The sequence below is a fragment of the Ictalurus punctatus genome, chromosome 16, assembly GCF_001660625.3.
Source record: "Ictalurus punctatus breed USDA103 chromosome 16, Coco_2.0, whole genome shotgun sequence".
NCBI classification, from domain to species: domain Eukaryota; kingdom Metazoa; phylum Chordata; class Actinopteri; order Siluriformes; family Ictaluridae; genus Ictalurus; species Ictalurus punctatus.
Genome location: NC_030431.2, coordinates 1,596,684 through 1,618,115, shown reverse-complemented (window position 1 = coordinate 1,618,115; position 21,432 = coordinate 1,596,684). Strand labels below are relative to the sequence as shown.

The 21,432-nt window shown below is 41.5% G+C and overlaps 2 protein-coding genes across 12 annotated transcripts; one reads left to right on the top strand and one right to left on the bottom strand.

Annotated features, from left to right (window-relative positions):
- Window positions 1-3,717: 3,717 nt before the first annotated feature.
- icln (swelling dependent chloride channel) lies at window positions 3,718-8,862 on the top strand. 7 transcript variants are annotated; one of them, XM_017488251.3, is made up of 7 exons: window positions 3,718-4,021; window positions 4,514-4,650; window positions 5,902-6,051; window positions 6,130-6,234; window positions 6,336-6,440; window positions 7,017-7,086; window positions 8,612-8,862. In XM_017488251.3, the coding sequence occupies exons 1-7, from the start codon at window positions 3,903-3,905 to the stop codon at window positions 8,622-8,624; spliced, it is 699 nt and encodes a 232-aa protein (XP_017343740.1). In that variant the 5' UTR covers window positions 3,718-3,902; the 3' UTR covers window positions 8,625-8,862.
- Window positions 8,863-9,845: 983 nt separating this feature from the next.
- On the bottom strand, window positions 9,846-21,000 carry LOC108276846 (ran-binding protein 3). Of its 5 annotated transcripts, XM_017488870.3 has the most exons (15): window positions 20,920-21,000; window positions 20,567-20,825; window positions 15,238-15,296; window positions 15,071-15,095; window positions 14,912-14,977; window positions 14,646-14,711; window positions 13,909-13,974; window positions 13,737-13,834; window positions 13,428-13,525; window positions 12,606-12,684; window positions 12,402-12,486; window positions 11,857-11,978; window positions 11,644-11,764; window positions 11,238-11,558; window positions 9,846-10,752 (listed from the first exon to the last, which is right to left on the bottom strand). In XM_017488870.3, exons 2-15 carry the CDS (start codon window positions 20,721-20,723, stop codon window positions 10,715-10,717), a joined length of 1,401 nt encoding a protein of 466 aa, XP_017344359.1. In that variant the 5' UTR covers window positions 20,724-20,825; window positions 20,920-21,000; the 3' UTR covers window positions 9,846-10,714. The 5 variants fall into 5 exon arrangements, with proteins under 5 accessions (XP_017344359.1, XP_017344358.1, XP_017344361.1 ...); XM_017488869.3 differs by having other exon boundaries at window positions 20,567-20,987; XM_017488872.3 differs by having other exon boundaries at window positions 15,223-15,296; window positions 20,567-20,986.
- Between the last annotated feature and the right edge of the window lie 432 nt (window positions 21,001-21,432).

Below are 21,432 nucleotides of genomic sequence, written 5' to 3'. Positions count from 1 at the left end.
GTTTCCCCGTGACCCTGAAGGAAGAATGGACTTTTTATAGGCAGTTTCTTTCCCCATCATTTTTTTTTTTCATTGAATCGAAATGATCAAACACTACGGCAGCTCGTCAGTGCATCGAATGCCAAATTGAAAACGTGTCAGTTGTGATCCATATCGCCATGTATGTGTGTAAAACCTAGACTGTTTAGAAGAAACACTTTTTTTTTCTTTTTTCTTTTCCCCCCACCCATTTTATTTTTAATGACGTTCTCTTTATCCCTCTAAAGAAAGTGTTCTATGTCGTTTATGTATCATCAGTGGATTCCATGCAAGTTATTTTCATCTCCATTTTTAATACAAGTATTTAATAAAAAAGGGTCTTTTCACTGGTGTTTTTATTTTTAATGTCAGAAGATCCATCAAAGCACCTCTCGACACCTCCTGTGTTCCCGTTTTTTTTTTTCCCCCTCTTATCCTGCACTATATATTAACATATGTTGTTTTCTATATATACAGACTATTACTATTTTTCCTTCAATATCTGAGCAATATATTTTTCTTGTTAACAAAATGTATGGAAATTTTCACTGTCCATCCACCAAGCTACTGTTATGATCTTTTGCCTACGTTGGTGAGTGGGTGAAAGTCCTCCTTGCGGTGGCATTAAAATAAGTCTAACACTATGTTGACTACCCTGCAATCAAAGCCTTCCTGTTTTTGTTGTTTTTTTTTGTTTGTTTTTTTCAGCACAGAATAGATTATGTTAAAAAAAAACAAAAACATTTTAAGTAATCAATAATGGATTCTAACTGTGGCAGGAACAGACTTGTACGTATATTGTTGGAGTCGTTGGGAAAGAGTAAAGAACGTGCGAAATGTAAACTATGACATTACCCTTGCGTGTACTATATCTGTAGTTTTTGTTGTAACATAGTTAGAAGCATTTTTAAATCATCTGAAATATATTTAGCAGTCCTTTATGACTGCACCTGTTTATAGTTTTTTTTTTTTTTTTTTTTTTTTTTTTGTAGTAGTAGATTGTGTAACTTTTTAAGTGTCTAAAGTGAATTACAAGCATGTTCGTTTTGTCTGACGTGTTTAGTTTTTGTTTTGTTTTGTTTTTTCTTGTGAGGATGTGTTCTCCAAAGCTGGATTCCTGGGTTGAACAAATTTTTGTCTAAAACCCCAAAAATCTCACCCCTTTTTCTGCATTCTCCTTTCCTGGTACCGTTTGTGTCACTGCTTGCTAGAACTTTGTACATATGTAATCTGTTCTTCGAGGGAATCCTGAGCTATAACAGCTGGGCTCAGGGAGGGGGGGAAAAAAAAAAAAAGGTGGTTATGAGATAAAGAGCTTTGTAAAATGTCTTGTAAAATAATGTGTAAGCTTGGCATGCTGATCTCCTAATCACGTTCGTCTTTCGTCTTCGTTTTCTTTGTGCACAGCGTGAGACGTGTAAGCCATCACGGCTAGATCAGTGAGTACAGTTTGACATGCAGTGCCTGAGTAAGGTAAGGCCCCTGTAACCGCTGTGCACCCACAGAAGTATTTGGATACTGAAGAAGTCCTACATTTGAATTTTTATCGATATGAAGTAACGACACTTGTCCTTCCCCTTTATCTGTTTGGGTTTTTTTTGTTTGTTTGTTTGTTTGTTTTTTTTTAACCTAAATGAAAGATTACATGATGAATGAAAGTTAGTGCCAATAGACTGTCTTCGGTTTGGTTGTAGTTTGTGGCCTGGACAGATGTGCACATGGAGTATGGTTCGGGCCTTAGCTTTTAGAGATGTCCTCTGTCTCTGTTCTACTTTAAAAAAAATAAATACATTTTGTTAACTGTATTGTAATTGCTTTCATATAAATACAATCTTGTACATTTGTCATAATAAAATGGTACCGCACCTTTTATTTTTGTGACTGTTTTTAACAACTTTAGCTGTGTGTCTAACACAGGAAACGGGGCCTTTGTTCATGGAATTCATAGTTCCGGCTTTGGGTACTTTTCTGTTGAACAGGAACTATCAGGGTCGCGTTTGCTATTCTGAAATTACTGATTAGGTGAAATTTTTACATTTGTCCAGTCTTCTAATAGCTTAAAATTGCAAAGTACAGAAAAGCGGTCTTGTATTGTAAGGAGGTCACGGGGTCTGACTCTTGATGGTGCTACAGCCATTCGTGGTCGGGATCAATGGATGGCATGTTCTTTCTCGCTTGTCAACACTAGCCAATCGTGGGTGTCTGTGAGCTCATGCATGCGGAAGAGGGTTGATAGCTCTGTCCTCAGTGTGTTCCGCTGCCCCGTGATGCAGCATGAACAGCAGTTTCAAACATGTGGTGTAAGCTGTTTAGTATTGCTGCAATCTATTTGCAGTGAAAACGCAAGCGCCGGACTGTCTGGATCGACGAAACGATTCACAGGCACCATGGAACATCACGGATCATGTGCGCTCGGATGTCTTCGCTCCAATTGGTAGTCGCTGCGCACAGTCGCATAAAATTTGCATAAAGTTAAACTTTTTTCAACTTTGTCCCATCGCCGGACGCGCCCAAATCTAGACGCCAATAATCGCTAGCTCTAGTTGAAAATGTACGGTCTCCGGTCACTTTGTCGCTGTGAGTCACTGTATGTGTGAATGAACCTTTTCTATTGACAAGCTTTTAATATTAACTTTGTCAAGTTAACTTTTAAGAGAGGCTGGTGAGTTTGGATACAGTTTGTAACTGAATGAAAAAAAAACAATAGAAGCCATTACAGAAATTATAATGGTTTCCACTAGCAGTACCATCATTGGTCCTTAATGGAATCCACTAGACATAACATGCCAGCAATAGAAGCTAACAAATTACCAGTAGAGACCATTACAGTTTCCATCCATCATACCGCTTATCCTTCCTTCCATGTCACGGGGAAACCTGGAGCCTATCACTGGAAGCATCAGGCACAAGGCGGGGTACACACTGGACAGGGTGCCAATCCATCGCAGGGCACAATCACATACACACTACAGACACTTTGGACATGCCCATCAGCCTACCATGCATGTCTTTGGACTGGGAGATCATGCAAATGCCACACACAGGGCCACGGTGGGAATCGAACCCCAGACCCTGGAGATGTGAGGCGAACGTGCTAACCACTTAGCCACAACCATATGATCACAGCAACTTATTTGAATAATTTGACTAATATACCTGTAAACTGATTTAAAAGAAATAAAGATAAAAACACTATGCTAATCAACTTCATTCCTTCCATATATTATCAATCTGACAAGCTTCCTATAAAACTAGCTAGCAGACAAACATGGCGCTCTTGGTCTAGTTTGTTTCCTGAAATGAGCTGGGAAGACTTCCTGAAAATGTGAAATGGAGTAGTGGGGAGGGAGGGGGGGGGGAGCACTTTTCAAAAATGTGTCAAAATTATAATAATTTAACACAGTTGACCACGAGGTCTTTATTAGCTTTGTTAGCTTTATTAGCTTTATTAGCAGCCACCTCTCATCTTCCAGGTGAGCTCTTAGTGCCTTCCGGGAAATATCGCGCGACTTCCGGTAGTGGAGCACAAATAAATAAATAAATAAATAAATAAATAAATAAATAAATGGGGGCGAATTATTTTGAAAAGACCCCGTTCACATTTGCTAAATTAAAATAAAAAAAAATATAACCCAGAAATGCCAGGCTTGTTTTAAGATAAAACTTTAGTAGTGTATTTGATTAACTCCCGCCCCTAAAACACGCCACCAGTAGTGAGAGAGAGAGAGAGAGAGAGAATCCTGTCAGTTACACACCGGCGTCTGTTTTCCTCAAATGAACCATGGCTAAACAAACCTAAAGCTCAATTTAGACTATTAAAACCGCACAGACTCCCACTTTAAACAGCGAATTAAAGGTATAAGAAGTCCAATATTTGAGGGAAAATGGTCGTGTTGCAGAATGTTTCTCCTCCAAGAGAAGGAGTGAGACACGAAGAAGTGGACATTACCGCCGTGCTGGACGGGAGAAGACTTGGGGCAGGAACTCTTTGCGTTGCCGAAAGGTAAATATGAAGCTAACCGGCGTAGAAGCTGACAGAAAACAACATTAGGAACGAGACGTGAGACTGACTTTCAGACCTGTGCAGCTCCTTCTCCCATGTGGGAGCTGTTATCAGAGCTGATTTACAGTCTGCAGAAACCATCTGCAAAATGTGGAAACTTTTCAACAGTAACAAAATGGCTGGGTTTTTATTTTTATATATATATATATATATATAATCAGTGTCATCTAGAAATGATCTGCTTTGTGCTGCTTGGACTTTTCATCACCTCAAATATCCTATAATTTATAGGAATGCATCTTGCATGGCTTTTCTAACTATTATTATTATTATTATTACTATTGTTGTTGCTTTAACGTAACGCCATCGTGTGTCACTAGATGCCTTCAAATGTTGTAAAAACCTTCTGAGATTTGATTTCTGTTACCAGTTGGTTTTTTTTGTTGTTGTTGTTGTTAAATATAATAAATCATTTTTCTTTCCTCGTCACAGTCGTGTGTCTTGGGTCGATGGGTCTGGAGTAGGATTTTCTCTAGATTATCCCTCCATCAGCCTCCATGCCATCTCCCGTGACCTGAGCGCGTATCCTGCAGAGCATCTGTACGTGCAGGTCAACTCCAGGCATCAAGGTATGAATGCAGATTGAAGATCTGAAGAAAAAGGCAGTTCTGTTCCAACACCAAACATACTCGAGTCCGTCCATCTTCCATACTGCTTATCCTTACACAGGGTCGTGGGGGAGCCTGGAACCTATTCCGGGGAACAAGGCGGGGGGGGACAATCGTAGACGTGTTCGCACACTACGGATAATTTGGACATGCCGGTTAACGTACAATGCGTGTCTTTGGACTGAGGGAGGAATCCGGAGGAAACCCCTGAAGCACGGGGAGAACATGCAAACTCCACACACACGGGGTGGAGGCTGAATTCAAACCTCCAACCCCGGAGGTGTGAGGCCAACGTGCTAACCACTAAGCACTGCCAGGAAAATATAGGCTAGTTGCTGTAGAAGAAATGGCTGCAGGACTATTTTGACTGGACTGGCAACCTCCCAGTTAGGTGTTTTGTAAACGCGACAGAGTAGTATTCTTACCATCGTGGTTTACAGAATGACGTCAGACGTCTGTCATATCCATCCGGACTTTTTAAGTAGCCCTAACAGGCGCATGCATAATCACAGGCTTTGCATTTGAGAAGTGTGTACGCAGACAAGGCTCAGTGTGTGGTCTTGTTGAAAGCAGACTTCCAGCCCCGTGCTTAACGTTTTAATCTGGTAGTCTTTTGGATAAGTCTTTCCGGTGGTCTAACAGACAATGCCGGTTGTTTCCTGGGAAAACTCTGCTTCATGCCCAGATCCTTCCCTTGTGCTCTTTTGTGACCGCACGTATCTGAAAAGCATCTCTGTAGGCTGTGATTTGGCAACAGATCGCTTGGGAGTGCACACCAAACTCAAAGGCCGTACAGATCTAAGCGTTTGTTTCTTTTCATTTGAAGCGTTCCTGAGAAAAGAGGTGAACTAGCAGTTCCATAGGAAGTGCAGTTACTTAAAAAAATGTCACGTTTAGAAAGGTTCAGAAAAGCAACTAAGATGAATGAATGATGACAACAGTTATGTTTTTTTTTTTTTTCTTCCAAAAACTCCCCCTCCCCCCATTTCTGATCTAATTTCTCTAACCCTGAAGCTAGTCTCGGGTCCAATGAGCTGCCTTCGGCTAAATAATTTACATAAACGCGTTTGATTGGACGAACCACAGTAGAGGATCTGTTACAGACGCCGGGAGTCACTGAACAGAAGATGTAGTTCTTTGTGTAATTCTTTCATGTCTGTGGAACATTAGACGATCTCGCGTACTATCTTGCTGTGGTTTGTGTGTTTTTAGAAGATTCCAAGGATGATGAGGCGAAAGCCGAAGAGGAAGCAGACGGCAGTACCGACGACGACGGGGACGATGACGACGACGACGACGACGACGACGTCTCTACGGGCGCGTTCACAGAGATCCGCTTTGTCCCAAACGATAAAGGATCTCGTAAGTGTTTATCACACACCGTTTCAAAATGAAAATGTCAATGTTTTGTGACCGCCCTGTATCTTATCCGAGCTGCAGTGGAGAAGATGTTCACGGCCATGTCCGAATGCCAAGCCCTGCATCCCGATCCGGACGACTCGGACTCCGATTTCGACGGTGACGAGTATGACGTCGAGGAGGCTGGTACGGTGGTTCTTAGAACTGATTTTGCAGTGACGGATTAGACAAATGCGGCACGAACACCCATCTTACTTGCGCTTTTTATCAATTTAACTGGCCCACAGAGCAAGGCCAGATCGATCTGCCGACGTATTACTCGTTTGAGGAGGGCATGTCTCAGCTGACCATGGAAGGCCAGGCCACAATGCAGAACTCGGAAGGGGTGCTGGGTCAGTCCTCATCCCCACAGTGTTGCATGGCTGGAGTCAGGACCGAGGATGCAGCAGCTGCACTCGATGGTTTAATACACTTTTACAACATCAAAGCACATTTGTGTGATGGTTTGGTTCCCAGTCTGAAATAATAGCACGTGTATTCTGTAGTCTTTCAATTAGCCAATGCTCTCAGTTGGTTTGCTGTACTATTTGGAATTTCATCAACCCTTTGGGTTTAGTTCGTGGTTATCACACTCATGCTCAGCCAATTGATCTAGATTAGTCAGTTTAACTGTGATATGATATATAAGCTATCATTTATCGTTTTTGAACCAATATGGACATGCTCTGTTGCCAAACACGACTTCTTCGAAGTCCCTCGGCAGCATGTGGTTAAGTACTCAAAGCCACTCTGGAAAAGATTTCATTTGGGACTCAACCCAAGGCTTCTTAAGCGACGTCCAAATTCTCTGTGGCTCGTTCCAAATCCCTTTTCAAGACCACAGCGTTTAGAACGTCTGGTAGAAATGTCCGTTTCCTTATTATTTTATTTTATTTGCGAACCTTTTTAAAACGGTTCTTCTCTCACAGATGATGCAAAGACGGACTCGGGTGCCTTTGGAGTCTCGGGGCAGTTTGACGACGCTGAAGTCGACCACTGGTAAGCTCTTGGTGTACTTTTGTAATATTTAGTGTATATCTTGTATAAGTAACTGCATGGTGACACATATTTTTGGGGCGATGAAGAGACTGTTGGGACGACGCGAAAGTTTGCACACCCTAAAGAACAAAACGAAGCCAGTTTGATTCATACCAATGATGCCGTTCGTGTGGTAGACGATGATGGTCCATCATTCTAAAGTCATTTTAAGTTTGAACTGAAAATTCTAAACAATTAAACATTTCGATTCGAATGACTTAAAACATATTAATGCAGAAGATATGGTTGCTAATCATATGCGCCCGATATTTGCCTTGATAACTTGAGCCAGACTCTTCTATATCCTCTGAACAGCTTTTAGACCCTCACATTTGTACAAGTCATGCACTTCCTTCCACAGATGAGATCTGGAAACGGAGAAGGTCGCGATATTTTCCTCATGATGTAGGCCTGGATTGATTTTCATTTTTAAAATCTTTGCACTCGACCGTCAATACTGTCAAAAACGAAAGCATTTTAATTCAAATCCAATGTGCTGGACTACTGAGCCAAGCTAACAGATTGTTGTTATCAAGATCCTTGCATCCAGCTCTGTATATTTATTCCAAGTGCGCATGCTATCGATGACACCACAGCTCACGGAGCCAGTTCCTAATCGGCTGTGTCGACTCTGTCTCTGTCCCGCAGACGGAACAGAGAGCCTCTTGTTTCCTCTCGGCAGAAGCACTTGAAACGGAGCCGGAACGGGCTAGCAGGGGGAGACACTGAATTGTGGAACAGAAGCCAAAGCACTGGGCCTTACGAATGTTAAATCACTAAATCATTGCACAGTTACTGGCTAACACCAGCCTTCCTTTTTGTGCTGACGACACTGTCATATCAGCATTTCTGTGTAACTTTTGTATTGACCTTTTCTTTTTTTTCTTTTTTTTTTTAAACTGACAAGGACCAGTGCGTACTAATATTTGCATATTAAATAAAGCTAAATGTAATCTGCTCTTGGTTTCGAAGTGGAAATTTGTCAGATTTTTCAGGTTCTTGTGCCGTGCGTACAGTACGCTGGCGCTAGCGTGAAACTGAACGCCTCCGTTTCGCTATTTCTCTCTTTCACGCTAGCGATCAGAGGCGATCATGCCCGCCTTCCAGACGGATGAACTCATTTCCCTTTAGTCTCGCAGCCAGCACTGGCAGAGAAGCAAAACTCTGTCTTCCAATGCGAGACTGACTCTACTATGGCATATTAATATGCTGTGTAGATTTTTTCAAGACTCCCAGAGCTTGAAATAAGCTCGGATGCTTAGCATAGTCCACCACGTCCCTGCATAATAAGTCTCCAAATACACCTATTGAATATTTTTGCCACAAAATCGCTAGCCGAGTCTGACTTTTTCGTTCTGCATGTTAAAATATTAGGAAACTTGTGTTTTTAAGAAGAAAAAAATGGTTTAACTTGGATCCCTAAGTTGGCTTCAAAGTCTTAAGGGTGGGGATAGAGTGTGCTTATTTTCCACTGCATAATTTACAGGATAAAATCTTAAACCAGTGATGCAGCCTGCCCAGGAAACTCGGCTCAGCTTTTCCCCGCGAGATGTCCAGAGTAATTACAGACCAAAACTGCCGAGGAGAGCCGTGGCTGGAATGCTGATTTCTCAGCAAAGGTCAGATTATTGTTGTTGGCACAGAAAGAAATGATAGAATTTAATCCTTAATGGTATTGTGCGTCAGTAAAAACCTTCGCTTCTGTAGAATGTTACCATATTAAATACGTAAATGACACCTAATGTGTCCACTGTATAAGTCTAAACATTCAGAAGGATTTTGGGGTTTAGGGAGTTGCTAAAATAATAGCTTTTTTTAAATTTATTTTTTTTATTTTTTTTTTTAACCACAGTTCAAATTAATGCTCTGGTTCTAATATATTGTTTCTATAATAACAACAAACTTATTCACAAGGACTTGTATGTGGGATGCTCTTTATAATACAAATATAACCACAAACAGTGGCCATTTAACAGAAATGATAGCGTTGATATTGTGAAAAAATTCCGTAAAGCGATTTAAAGGGTTTATTTCATTTAATTATGGAAGGAGTCTCCGGTGTTAACGATTCATAATGGGCAGGAAGTTTTCAGCCAAGAACTCGTTGTACTTGATGGAAAAGTCGCTGTAGTACAAGAAGAATAAAACGCTTAAATTAAGGACATGCAGGTATGGGAAAATAATCATCATACTTTTCATTTATTTCTAGTTATTGTATATACATGATGTTTATAGTTATTTTTAATGCCGTGGATCGCCTGTTATAAAGAGCCGACACTGGAGACTCCTTCCAAATACGCTAACTAAACGTGTCCTCGCGGAAAAGCTGTCATAGAAAATTAGTCAGCACCTTTCTGACCAGTTTGAAATAAACATTGAACAGAAATGTGATTTCATTAAAAGAGACCTAAAAAGAACATGGGGGGGGGTGGAAGAGACACAGCCTTCCATGTATTAAAATTAGGTATTTAATCCATTAAATATATATTCCAAAAATATACAGAACTCGTTTGAATGAAATCCTCCTCCAAATATTCGAGCTCTTAAAGTATAATAGGTGGAAAAATAACAGTTTTTGCTTTTTGTAGATTTTCCAATAAAAGAAATAATAATTAAAAAAAAAAAAGCAATACATTGACAGAAATGTGGCTGTGGACACCATCTGAAATTGTCTTTTAAACCTTCAGGGTTGAAGTACAGAATAAAACACTTAACACTGCTTCCAGGTAATACGCTTTATTTTAAACACGACCGGCTCTTCTTAGGACCAAAATGTCAGTGCAGAAGATCAGATGGTGTATTTAAAAAAAAAAAAAACTGTTCACGAGGTAGAGTGGAAACAGAAATCCCTTGTTAATAGAGCACACATATCTACCAGTCACATTATAAATAATTGGCACACCGGAGACCGAACGGACCCGTAGTAGGCCTGTGTTCAGCAACCGAAAGATAGATCATTTAAACCCCTTCCTGACAAAGTGCTGTTAAGAAATCGGAAAAATAAATAAAAAGAAGATAACTGGCCCAAAATTGGCCCGTTTTTAAAATTCCATCTGAATTTTGAAGTTTGCATAGATGCATCCTGACCCAGATCCGCCAGACGTCACGGTTTCACAGTTATCTGTAAGAGTCTGAGCTTGTGAAATGTATAGTGTGAACTTAAGGTCCATCGAGAACGTCCCTTTGCCCTCGTTTACATACATAAACCATCCTGTCATTTCCATCCGTCACAGAAGAGTTCAAATGTGGTCCTGTACTAAACCTGATCATTAACTGAGCTGATCAATATAAACATCATTTTTCGTGCCTGGTTCAAATGAATTTTTTTTGCTTAAAAAAAAAAAAAAAAAAAACAACAAAAAAAAACATTTAAAATATTTATATTATACAGATGATGGATTCATCATTGTCTCCAACCTGAGAAAACTGTTTTTGTTAAAAGGCTGTGGTTTTTTTTTGGATAATATTCAAAAATATTTGTAAGCAGCTACAAAAAAAAAAGCCTCCATAGAGATCTTAATAGTCACAAAATGGCTGACACCAGAAGCAAGCTGGGACTATTTGTTGGCTGTAAGGTTGAGTGGGATGTTCACCGATGGAGTCTGGGATGACTGTTCCTCCAATTCCCTGGAAGGAAGAAAATTCAGTAACAACTAAACCTCAGAGAAGAGTTATTAACACATATACGGAGAAAAGAGACATGGAGGATGGTTTAATTGCATGTGATGTCCAGGCCGTAGAACCCACCGCTCATTATTATTAATATTATTATTATTATTATTATTATTATTCATTTCTGTATGTAGTATTTTTGTTTCTATGTATTTATGTATGATTTATGAATATAGATTTTTTTCTTCTTTACTTTAATGGTATACTGTACACTAGTGTGCATAGCTAAGTCCATGGAATAAATAATATTTAATAATATTCGATATCAGTTCGGACCCCAATTTATATTTCCAATAGCTGAGGCTATAAAAATATATTAAGTATAAAATATGATTTTCTAAAAATCATATGAAATGACCTTGCCTGGTGTGAGGTTCATTGATAAATGATGGACAGAACTAGGCGAAATGACGTAGTAGAATAGTAGCTGTAGTCGTTACCAGATCTGGTGTGGGTGATTAAGACCGCCTCCTCATTAGTCTTCTCCTCCTCATTGTTATTGTCCTCCTCGCTGCTGAAGTGTCCCTCTCGGTCCCTGAAGATGGCAGTACTGCAGCGTAGGGCCACCAGTCTGTGGTGAATAGCCATATAGAGGCGGGCAATATCTCGGGCACTGGCCTGGACCAGGAACACACGTACGCTGTGGGTCTCCAAGTCAGTGGCCGTCACCTGTAGGTTCCTCCGTGCCGGGCGCCGCAGGTGTGTGTGCGGGTACAACTTCGTGTTCAGGATCAGTTTCAAACTGCCCTGGTGCCTCATCACTGCGGAGAAACAGTTTCATGGGAACTACGGCATAAACGTGGTGGCGGCATCATGTCGTGCGTTACAGTTAGTTTCATTCCTTACCCATCCTTGACTGCAAACATCCCTTATATTTAGTTTGCAAGTCGTTCAGTCGTAAGACCCCTCCCCCTCTCTCGCTCCACGAGTGGGTTCCCCTCTCCAAAACGAACAGCTTGCACGTCAGCTAAAAGGTTTCAAAGTCGCAGTCTCAGAACAACCTGCCCAGGCGCCCCCGGTCAGCTATTTATGAAAGGAGTAAACGTGCATAACTCGGACCTGGACGACGTTGCTCTCGTTCTCCTCTCCGGTGAAGATCTGCACTTGTTTGAGCAGACAGCGTCTTCTGCAGGCGGCCGTGTGGGCTGCGGCGGATTCCCACAGTGTGTTTTGTGCCGTCACTATAGACATAGCAGACCAAACGTTCCTTCGGTTATAGGTGCCACAAAGCAGCACAGCATCAGTTCCACAACATTAAATGTAACCATAAATGGTTATAGGTATAACGGTGTATATATGGTGTTGTTTATTGTTGACAATAATTTCATAAGGTTCATAATTTAGTTTGGGCTATCTTTTCAGGAAACCTTGAGAAATATCAAGTTATTACTCTAGATCGTGATGATAATACTCTATGTGGAATCAGTACACATGTTCAACCACTAGGTGCTGTGAAACTCCACACAATGATTGACAGTTTGGAAATACTCAGGCAGGCACTTTTATCCAAAATGATCTGCATATGAGGTAGAGCATGATCCAGTCATACGGTCATGTTTAATCTGACCGATTTGCATTCATAAGCACTGAACATCATCACGTACTTGTGTTCGTGTCTTCGGTGCAGGAGGAATCCGAGTCGGACGAGCTGCAGTCCGTTTCAGACTTGTCCTCACTGCAAGGTGGACTCTGAGAGACAATCCATGTCCATCAGTCCAGCAGAATGCTTACAAAACAAACCGAAGCCTAGCACATAATAACTATATTAAATTAAACTGCATTAAATGAAACACGGCTTTGAGACTTACCAGTACCCTCTCACTCATATTCTCCCCAAACACAAACTGGACACTTCCAGTGACGGCAGTGTTTGTCTGTGAGAGATTTCTGAAAAAGAAAGAGTTCCCTGGATTCAGTTTTATCACCTTCGCTGAATCACTCTGCAGGTTATTTTGGAAGTATAATTCGATTTCAAATTTTCCACTTATGTAGAATGTAGTCAGGCATATATTTGCTTGTTTCAAGCATCAACAGTCATCATGCCCCAGAGTTAGGCACAAAAGAAGTCCGAATACTCTGTGACAGGCAAGAGCCAACAACTAATCAGAGGAGAGAGAGAGAGCGAGAGAGCAATATACAGTGCCCTCCATTAATATTGGCACCCTTGGTAAATATGAGCAAAGAAGGCTGTGAAAAATTGTCTTTATTGTTTAACCTTTGGATATTTTGTTCAAAAAATGAAGTATCAAAAAGTGTTTTTATGATTTTTTGTTTTGTTTTTTTGTTTAACAAAAAATCAAAATGTTAAACAATCAAGACAAATTTTTCACAGCCTTCTTTGCTCATATTTAATTCATCCTCACTGTAGAATTTGTATCTTGGCCCAGTTGTGACCTCGTGCCATTGTCAAACAATTTAAATACCGGTGACGAATTCTATTTCATTATTTATCATTTTCATTATATAATTAAGTAATTATAATTAAGTAAATATAATGATCATTTTCACTATATAATTATAGTTGTAAATAAATCATTTCAGAGTTATTAATATTAGAGTTGGTGTGTCACTTTGGTGTTTATATATGGTTATTCCTCCGATTGTGTAACCATCATGAGTATCGAGCTGACCTGCTCATTTGGGGTAAGATCCGCTGGTCTAAGGCGTTGTCGGAAGACGGGAGCTCAATTGTAACCCTGGAGAGGTTTCCCTCTGCGTTAAGGCCGAACTGGAGGAACAAGTAAAACAGCTTGATCGAACAGGCTTGCAAGTCTTTCCACAATAAAACCAATAACTTGTATTAGCTTGTAGTATATGGATCTTCAGAGCAGATATTAAACTGGTTCGCAAAAGCTGGTGGAACCTCTTTACATCTTGAATACCTACGTGTTGGGGAATAAATGCAACCCGAGCTCGGCAGTGTGAAATTTCTGCAATACCTGTCTAATACGAGGCGCATCATGACCGCTCCATGGTTCAGGGGCTACCAGCGAAGCCGGCCTTAACGGTGTATTCTTGACTCTGCCCCGTGGAGATGCTGCAAGAACGACCGGAAGCGTTAAATAAACACTGTATATTATTCTGTGAAAATTCTAAAGTCGAGATACTAACATGTGGAGGATGAGACTTGGTTCTGGTTGTGCAAGGTTGATGGTATGAACACACTCGATCTTGGGACTTTAAATAAAAACAAAAAGAGAGAACAGTTACATTTCATTTATGGTTTCATTCAAAAATGAAGGCTTTTTAAAATGAAAAAACTTTCTGCACAGAGATTTTTGTCCTGTTTACTAAAGTATCGCTAAAGAAAAGTATCCAGAAATGACTCAAAACACCGCACCCTACAGTACATTAACCTAATCATTGGGAGAAGCCATCATGTAAACACCCATTTGCTTTAGGCATCAATATGCTGTGAGAAAGGAAGTGTTTTTTGTTTTTTTTTAAACAAAAGCAAGTAATCTGTTTGTTTTGCAGTTAATCGTGCTTGGCTATGTCCCCAAGCGCTCATTCAGAGCTAAAAACGCAGGGTATTGCGGTTTACAGTGTATCAAACATACTTTTGTTGGATTTGACGAGCCTAGAGCGCGCGCACTCTGCGTCACAACGAGGGCCCACTAAAGGAGAGGGTCATTTCTGTTGCTGGGTCTGAAAGAGAAACCAAGGAACTCGAGCTCTGAGCGGATCATTAAACTGGATGGGATTAACAAGGGGTTTAACCTAAATAGAGTTAAGTAAGTATGGCAACTCTGTCACTTCCTCTGGATCCCAAACTAGTGAGCGTCAGAGGCACCTTGGTTTGTGTATGAGCTGAGAGAGTGAGGGAGAAAGATGGCGCGCTTGCTTACCCTGTAAAGGCGCTGGAACGGACAGAGAACTCGACCGCACTCGTTTGCTGACGCCACAGGGGCCTGCTTGGGGCAAAAAGTATTTTTTGAGAGGTGTATTTTGATTGCCAGTAGCCTGATTTGATCATTTCATGTTTCATATGTACTTCTCTAAAAAGGGGGGAAAAAATTAAATTCAAATGAGGTCCGTCAACTAAAATAACTAGAGCACTGGAACTGGTGTTTATGCGAAATAAATATTTTTGAAAATCGCTTCAAATGCCTACCCTTTTTGTTCTGACTGTCCAACGAAGGATAGGTGAGCAATCTGATGCGCTTGTTCATACACGCTCCTAAAAATTGAGCAGAAACCAATGACGAGTTACTCAAAACGCAGACAGCTGGAGTTCATTTGTGAAATTGCTGTGTAACATCGAGTAACGTACCAGACCCGTCTTCCTCTGCCGTCCTCTAATAAATAGACACACATAAGGTTGATTCAGCCGCAACAATACAAACTGTGCCAATGTACTGGACAGTTATACTTAGCTATTTGTATGAGATTGGTATTAGACGTATGAATATTTGGTCAACGTGCCTTTCAGGGCTTTACCTTCATTGCAGCTGTCATCCTCTGAAAGACGAACATCGGAGCAGCAAGTATGGGTTTGTCTGAAGTAGAAAAACAGAAGGGTTATAGAAATATATATAGAAATGTAATAATGTTTCATATTTATTTTTAATTCGTATGTCTATTGAAAATATATACAGTATATGTATATTTTTAAAGCTCTCGGAGCTATAAACAGTCTTGCCCTGCCCACCAATTGTATGAATGGAGTCCTTCAGCTCGAGTGATCCTTACGCAAGCCCTCCATCATCACGTTTACAGGAATCAAGAGTTGCACCAGGGTGAAAGTGAGATCCACGGCCTTGGTGGTGCGAGCCACACTGACACTCCACTTGGCCATGGATCAAACTAATCCCAGCACAGACTCGTCTGTGGCTAAAAATAAACAGTACTCTTCTCGTGTGGTCCGTCTACAGCGCTAATCTTAACCAGAGATTACGTCGAATGTACATTTATTTATTTTATTTATCTTTAAAAAATGGCTGCGTTTGCAACGTGACCGCTCCGGCATCTGACCTTCTCCCAAGGGCTTCATGCTAATTTTCAAATCGCGTTAGCCGTGCCACCGTTCCAGTCAACGGACTCGTGCGTGAGAAAGCTGACTCCTAACACGTAGGTGGGGTATAGACACTCGAAATGTCTCACTTGGAAATGAAGAGACGGATCACCGGTTCTCTAGTCTGGGTCATTTGTTTAAGAGTCTGTAATAATTATTGGTCGTACAGTAGATACACAGTAAATCACCAGCACAAAATATTCCGTGAGGCCTTTAAAAATGTTCAGATATATTTTCAGAACGTCATCTTATACACAGTGTCGAATGACTATAGATGAAGCAAACGCAGGACGTTTTTAATGACCGTCCTTCTCACAGAGTATTACATAATCAGATTCCACACCATCCAGTCAGTAGGCCTCATGCTAGCTCTCGTGATGTGCTATTTTCATCAGAGAGAAGCGCAGGCTACTCACACCTACCCTTTTTGGCAACGATGAACGCTCGATCTGGATATCGCATCTTTCGAATACACAATTTGTCCCTGGAGAGAGCGAACGTGCAAGTTTTAAAGCTGCCGTCCGTGTGCGAAATGATAAATAACAGCAGAACTGACAGCAGACGGTCCAAATCTCCACAGAGTACAGTGAGTCCAAGTGACGAGCACGTAATGTAGAACGCTGGTGGAATTTCCGTTAGATGTATCGATGTATAGAGTGATTGGGCTCACACTAGTCCATTTGCATGAAATATCGCTCTACTGAAAACATTAAATGGGCCTTTAAGTATAGTTTAAGATTAGAAAAAGACCGAGTGAAGTCTTTCCAATCTTCAACTGTGCAGTTTTGGTGAGCTGGTGCACTCAGATTCTTGCTCTTCTGCTCACCACGGTTGTGAATAGTGGTCATGTGAGTTACTGCATCCTTCCTGTCGGCTTGAACCAGTCCGGCCATTCTCCTTTGACCTCTCTTTATCAACAAGGCATTTCCGCTCACAGGACTGCTGCTCAATCGGTTTTTATGTCTTGTTTGTTTGTTTTTAACACAGTTCTTTGCAACCTCTAGACAATATTGACGGAGATCGATGCTCACTGAGCTCGGATGTTTCTTCCAATACTGATGTTTGACGTGAAGCTCATGACCTGCACAGTTTTATGCATTGCACTGCAGCTACATGATAGGCTGACCGCATGAATGAACACGTGTAAAAAAATGTGCAACCTTGCATAACTTCCTCATAATATTCCACTCGTACAAATACACGACACAAGTTCAGGTCGTGTTAGCAGTCACGTACAGTATAATATCCCCGTGCCCGTGGCAGCCTGGGTAGGTGGATCATCACGTGTTTCTCTAAGCCCACATATCATCTGCAGGCTCCAAGGTTAAGAGCTTTCAGCTGAAAACGTCCAGCGGCTGAATCACAGCCTGCTTGTTGACACGGAGACGCAGGGAGAGATTAGACGCAGCATGTATGATTTACTCTCCTCCTATAGGACGATTATTACTTGGAAGCGCTCCTGAGCAGAAAGTAAGATGTTTTTCAAAGGTATAGTCGGCAATTTTAGCTGAAGCTGGCTATTTTCAAACTCAAAATTTAAACAAATACATTCCCCCTCCCATCAGGGTTCTTTTCAAAGCCGGATCCCTAAAAATGCACATGTGACGATGCATTCGCAAGAAGGCAGGAACGTTAGTGCAAGAGGGTGACGCTTTCTGAAGAGGCGTACAAAAACACAGACTTAGTGGTTGGACGTTGGTGGTCCACATCATTTGTTTTTTTTCCCCTCCCGTTTACAGAGCCTCAAGCTCATCAGATGTCCCCTGAACAGATATTTCACTGACTCCACCAACACTCCAGCAAAAAGTGTACTGACTTATAAATCACGGACCCTACCTTTAAAGAAACAGTCCACCGTGAAACATATTAAATACCCATCCATCTATTTTCCATACTGCTTATCCTACACGGAGAGCCTAAAGCCTATCCCAGGGAATTTGGGGCACATTTGCCTCACACTTCCAGGGTTGCGGAGTTCAATTCCCGCCTCCGCCCTGTGTGTGCGGAGTTTGCATGTTCTCCCCGTCCTTCAAGGGTTTCCCTCCAATGTACTTCAGTTTCGTCCCCTAGTCCAAAGACATGTGTTGTAAGACGATTGGCATCTCTAAATTGTCCGTAGTGTGTGAATGGTTTTGTGTGTGTTTGTGTCCTGCAATGGGCTGGCACCCTGTCCAGGGTGTCCCAAGCCTTGCGCCCAAACAAAGGGTCCAGGCTCCCTGCAAGCCAAATGAGAAATACTGAGCTAGCTGTACAAACCTTTATTCTGTAACATGTACAGTAAATTGATTGCCGCTCTAGTTTTTTTTCCCCCCACACAAAGTTTCCAGTCAAAGCTAGTTTTCTCTTGTTCGGTCTTGTTTTCTCCCCACATCCTTGGTGAGTTTAAATAGCCCATAAAAATGCTTTTCTGCTGGCAAACCCTGAATTCATTAGAAACTCTGATGCCAGCTGTGGCTGAGTTCTACAAACTTCTGCCTTGGCGTCAGATTAACTCCCCCCCGCCCCCTAGCAGCAGCCCATTGCTTGGGGAGTGGGAGTGGCACACTTTGCCTCTAAACACAAACTGGGAAACTCTGGTCTCAACCGGATCGTTCCTTTTGAACCAGGAAGGTGGGATAAGACGAGTGAGGGGTAAGAAAAACAATCTCAACCCAAGAGCAATGAAGGTAGAAGCCAATGCCTGGACAATGGGTTTCCCCGCTCCAATAAATCACTGCCTTGTGGACAAGAGGCTTCGTTCTTCGAGCACTTGGATCTCAGCCTGTACGCCTTCCTTAATATTTTCTAATACCAAAGCGAGAACAAGAACAATAACAGCTTTAGTACTGACCCTGCAGCTGCATTTACTTTGGAAGACTCCTCAAGATCTCTTTGTTGTGTAGCGTCAGAGGTCCAGGGGGCTCAAACTATAAAAAATGTAAACACTCTACACATACGTGGAGCCTTGCTGAGCTCAGTGTGTTATTCCATTTACAGGTGTTAAGGGCTCCTCCAAAGGTTTTAACTTGATCACAGATAGTAGTCGGTACCCCAAATAAGACACTCCGTCCTTCTTCTGTTCTGCCAGATGATATCAGCATGCACCATTGAGCAGGATGTGGGGAACGCACAAAACAGGGCACCTCTCAGTATTAAATGTCCTACAAGCAGCCTTCTAGAAGATCACTGATTTATAAGATTTTTGCTTTCTTACATCAAAGCCCCACCAAATCTCACCCAGGTAGTCTCAGCTGTGCTTAGGGGGTTTCCTCTACGTACTCCGGATTCCTCCCCCAGTTCAGACCAAACACATCATCAGTAGGTCAAGTGGCATTTACAAATTGTCCGTAGTGTGAGAACGCGTGTGTGACTGTGCCCTGCGATGGGTTGGCGCCCAGTCCAGGGTGTCCCCTACCTTGTGCCCCAAGTTCCCTAGGATATTCTCCAGGCTCCCTTTGTAACCCTGTAAAAACTGAATCCTATATACTATTGGGTTTTGGAGCGGCGATATCACAGCTTCATGATTTTTTACGAACATTATCACCAGTGCCTCTAGAACCCATTGGAGGCAAACAAACAATAAAAATATTCTGTCCCTGAAAACAATATCCCATTTAATATTAGCACTGAAGCCATCATATGCCTTGCAGACATATCAGGGTGGGACACATTAGCATGGAATGATTCAGCTCTGGGAGTGAGCCAATACTTGGTTGAATTTCAGAAGGCTTAAGAAACAAACCCTGCCTTAGACTAGAGCAAACAGGCTCATACCAGCATTCTAGAGGAACTGGATTAAGCTACGTTGATCTGATACTCCTTAAACCCCCCCCCCCCAGAGATCATGTTCTTTAACGACACGTCTCAGCAAGCGGTAACTGAGGTCCAGTGATTAAAGGAGTATTTAAGAATGAACGGTGCAGTGTGGTCGTGCCTTACGTGCCGAGTGACTGCAATGTGCGACATGCGATCCTGAGCGCTGAGAGGCCATGAGTGACTGTGCCACATTGAATTTAAATCCGAACGTTTTCTATATATCGCAGACTTATTCACTGTGCATATGTTACTCATACACAGAACACTGTATAGTACATGTACAAGTGTAGTGACTTCTGCTCATACTTGGTGTTTACAGCTAGGTAAACTTATTTTGTAACCTGAACGAATAAATCAATGCTGCTTGGAACTTTAAGAGCTTTGGATAATGAAGCATGATCAATACTGTACAAGCATAATGAATCAGGTTTTGAGAGTGGTCCTGATTGATACTCTTGATTGGATTATAAAGAAGACGAAACTCTGCCTTTCCTTGTCACTAGGCACACCTTTTTGTACATTCAGTGTGTGCATGTAGTGTATGACTCAGAAAGCTTATTATAGGTTCACGAGTGGTCCTTAAATCGTTTTAAAGGTACAGTCCGTGCACATGACTATTTTGATGACAGGTACAGGAAATGTAACACTTCAGTACTTCTCTGAGAGTGTACGAGTAGACGTTCAGAGCACGAGCACTGGACACTCCTGAGTTCAGCTAGATCAGTGTTTTGTTTGGTTTTCTTCCTTGCCTGTGGTTCTTGATGTGATGACCAAGATAAGATTTTCATGTTGTGCAATGACTGCTGGTTGTGTCACCTCATGCATGCAACGCAGTATAGGAAAACATGTCTAATTGCAAGAGATTTTAAAAAACAAAAAACAAAAACAAATCTATTAATTAAATAATAAGAAAACCTTCAAATCGTGTGTACGATACTGAAAAAAAAAAAAAGTTCGTACCCTGTTGTGGCGCGTGCGCAGGGTCCGGTTGGAGACAACGCGCGACGGTAGAGATCAGGCTTCCGCGCGCGCCGTCGGAGGGCGAACGTGCGTGCACCGAGCAGTCCGCAGACAGAGACATGATCCCGGGACACTCCGCATGAGGAAACCCTCTCATAACCCTCCTTGTCAGCGCGGTCAGAAGTTCACGCGCGCCGACACTAGACACTAGGACGGCTGTAGAATTGCGTGCACGAGCGCGCGACTGACCTGATCAGAGCTGTTTATTAAAAGAAAAAGAAATCAAATAATAGTAGTAATAATAATCAAACTAACAAGGTTCTTTGCCTATGGAAATGCGCACGTTAATCCACCTCTTTGTTATTTCCGACAGCAGTGACGGAGCACGCGCAGTTACAGAGCCACAACGTGAATGCGAACGAATTCTCACGTCGCGCGCGTATACTGCTTTGCAGCAAGGGGGCGTGGCCACAGGTTTCTATTCCTTGGAAGAAGAAATGAAGATATAAAAAAAAATCAATAAAACTACTAACAAGTTTGGACTTGTTTCATTCAAAATATACAGAGGAAAGTTTTCAGCAACCATTTTAAAAAAAATCAAAAGTAATATTTAATACAAAGTTTAATACAAATGTTGACGCATGAAAATAGGCTATATTTCCATTTGTTAATATATAGTAAAATAATCAAAAACATCCCTTAATTTGAGAAGATTTTGATATGAATTTATTCCACTTACCTGTGTGACTTATTTTTTTTTTAATTTGTATTATTCTTTCACTTTTTTTTCTTTGTGTATACGTTCCATCTAATACATGAATGAAAGTTTTTAATGGTCTTTGTAATGGTATTTCTAAAACTGTGCA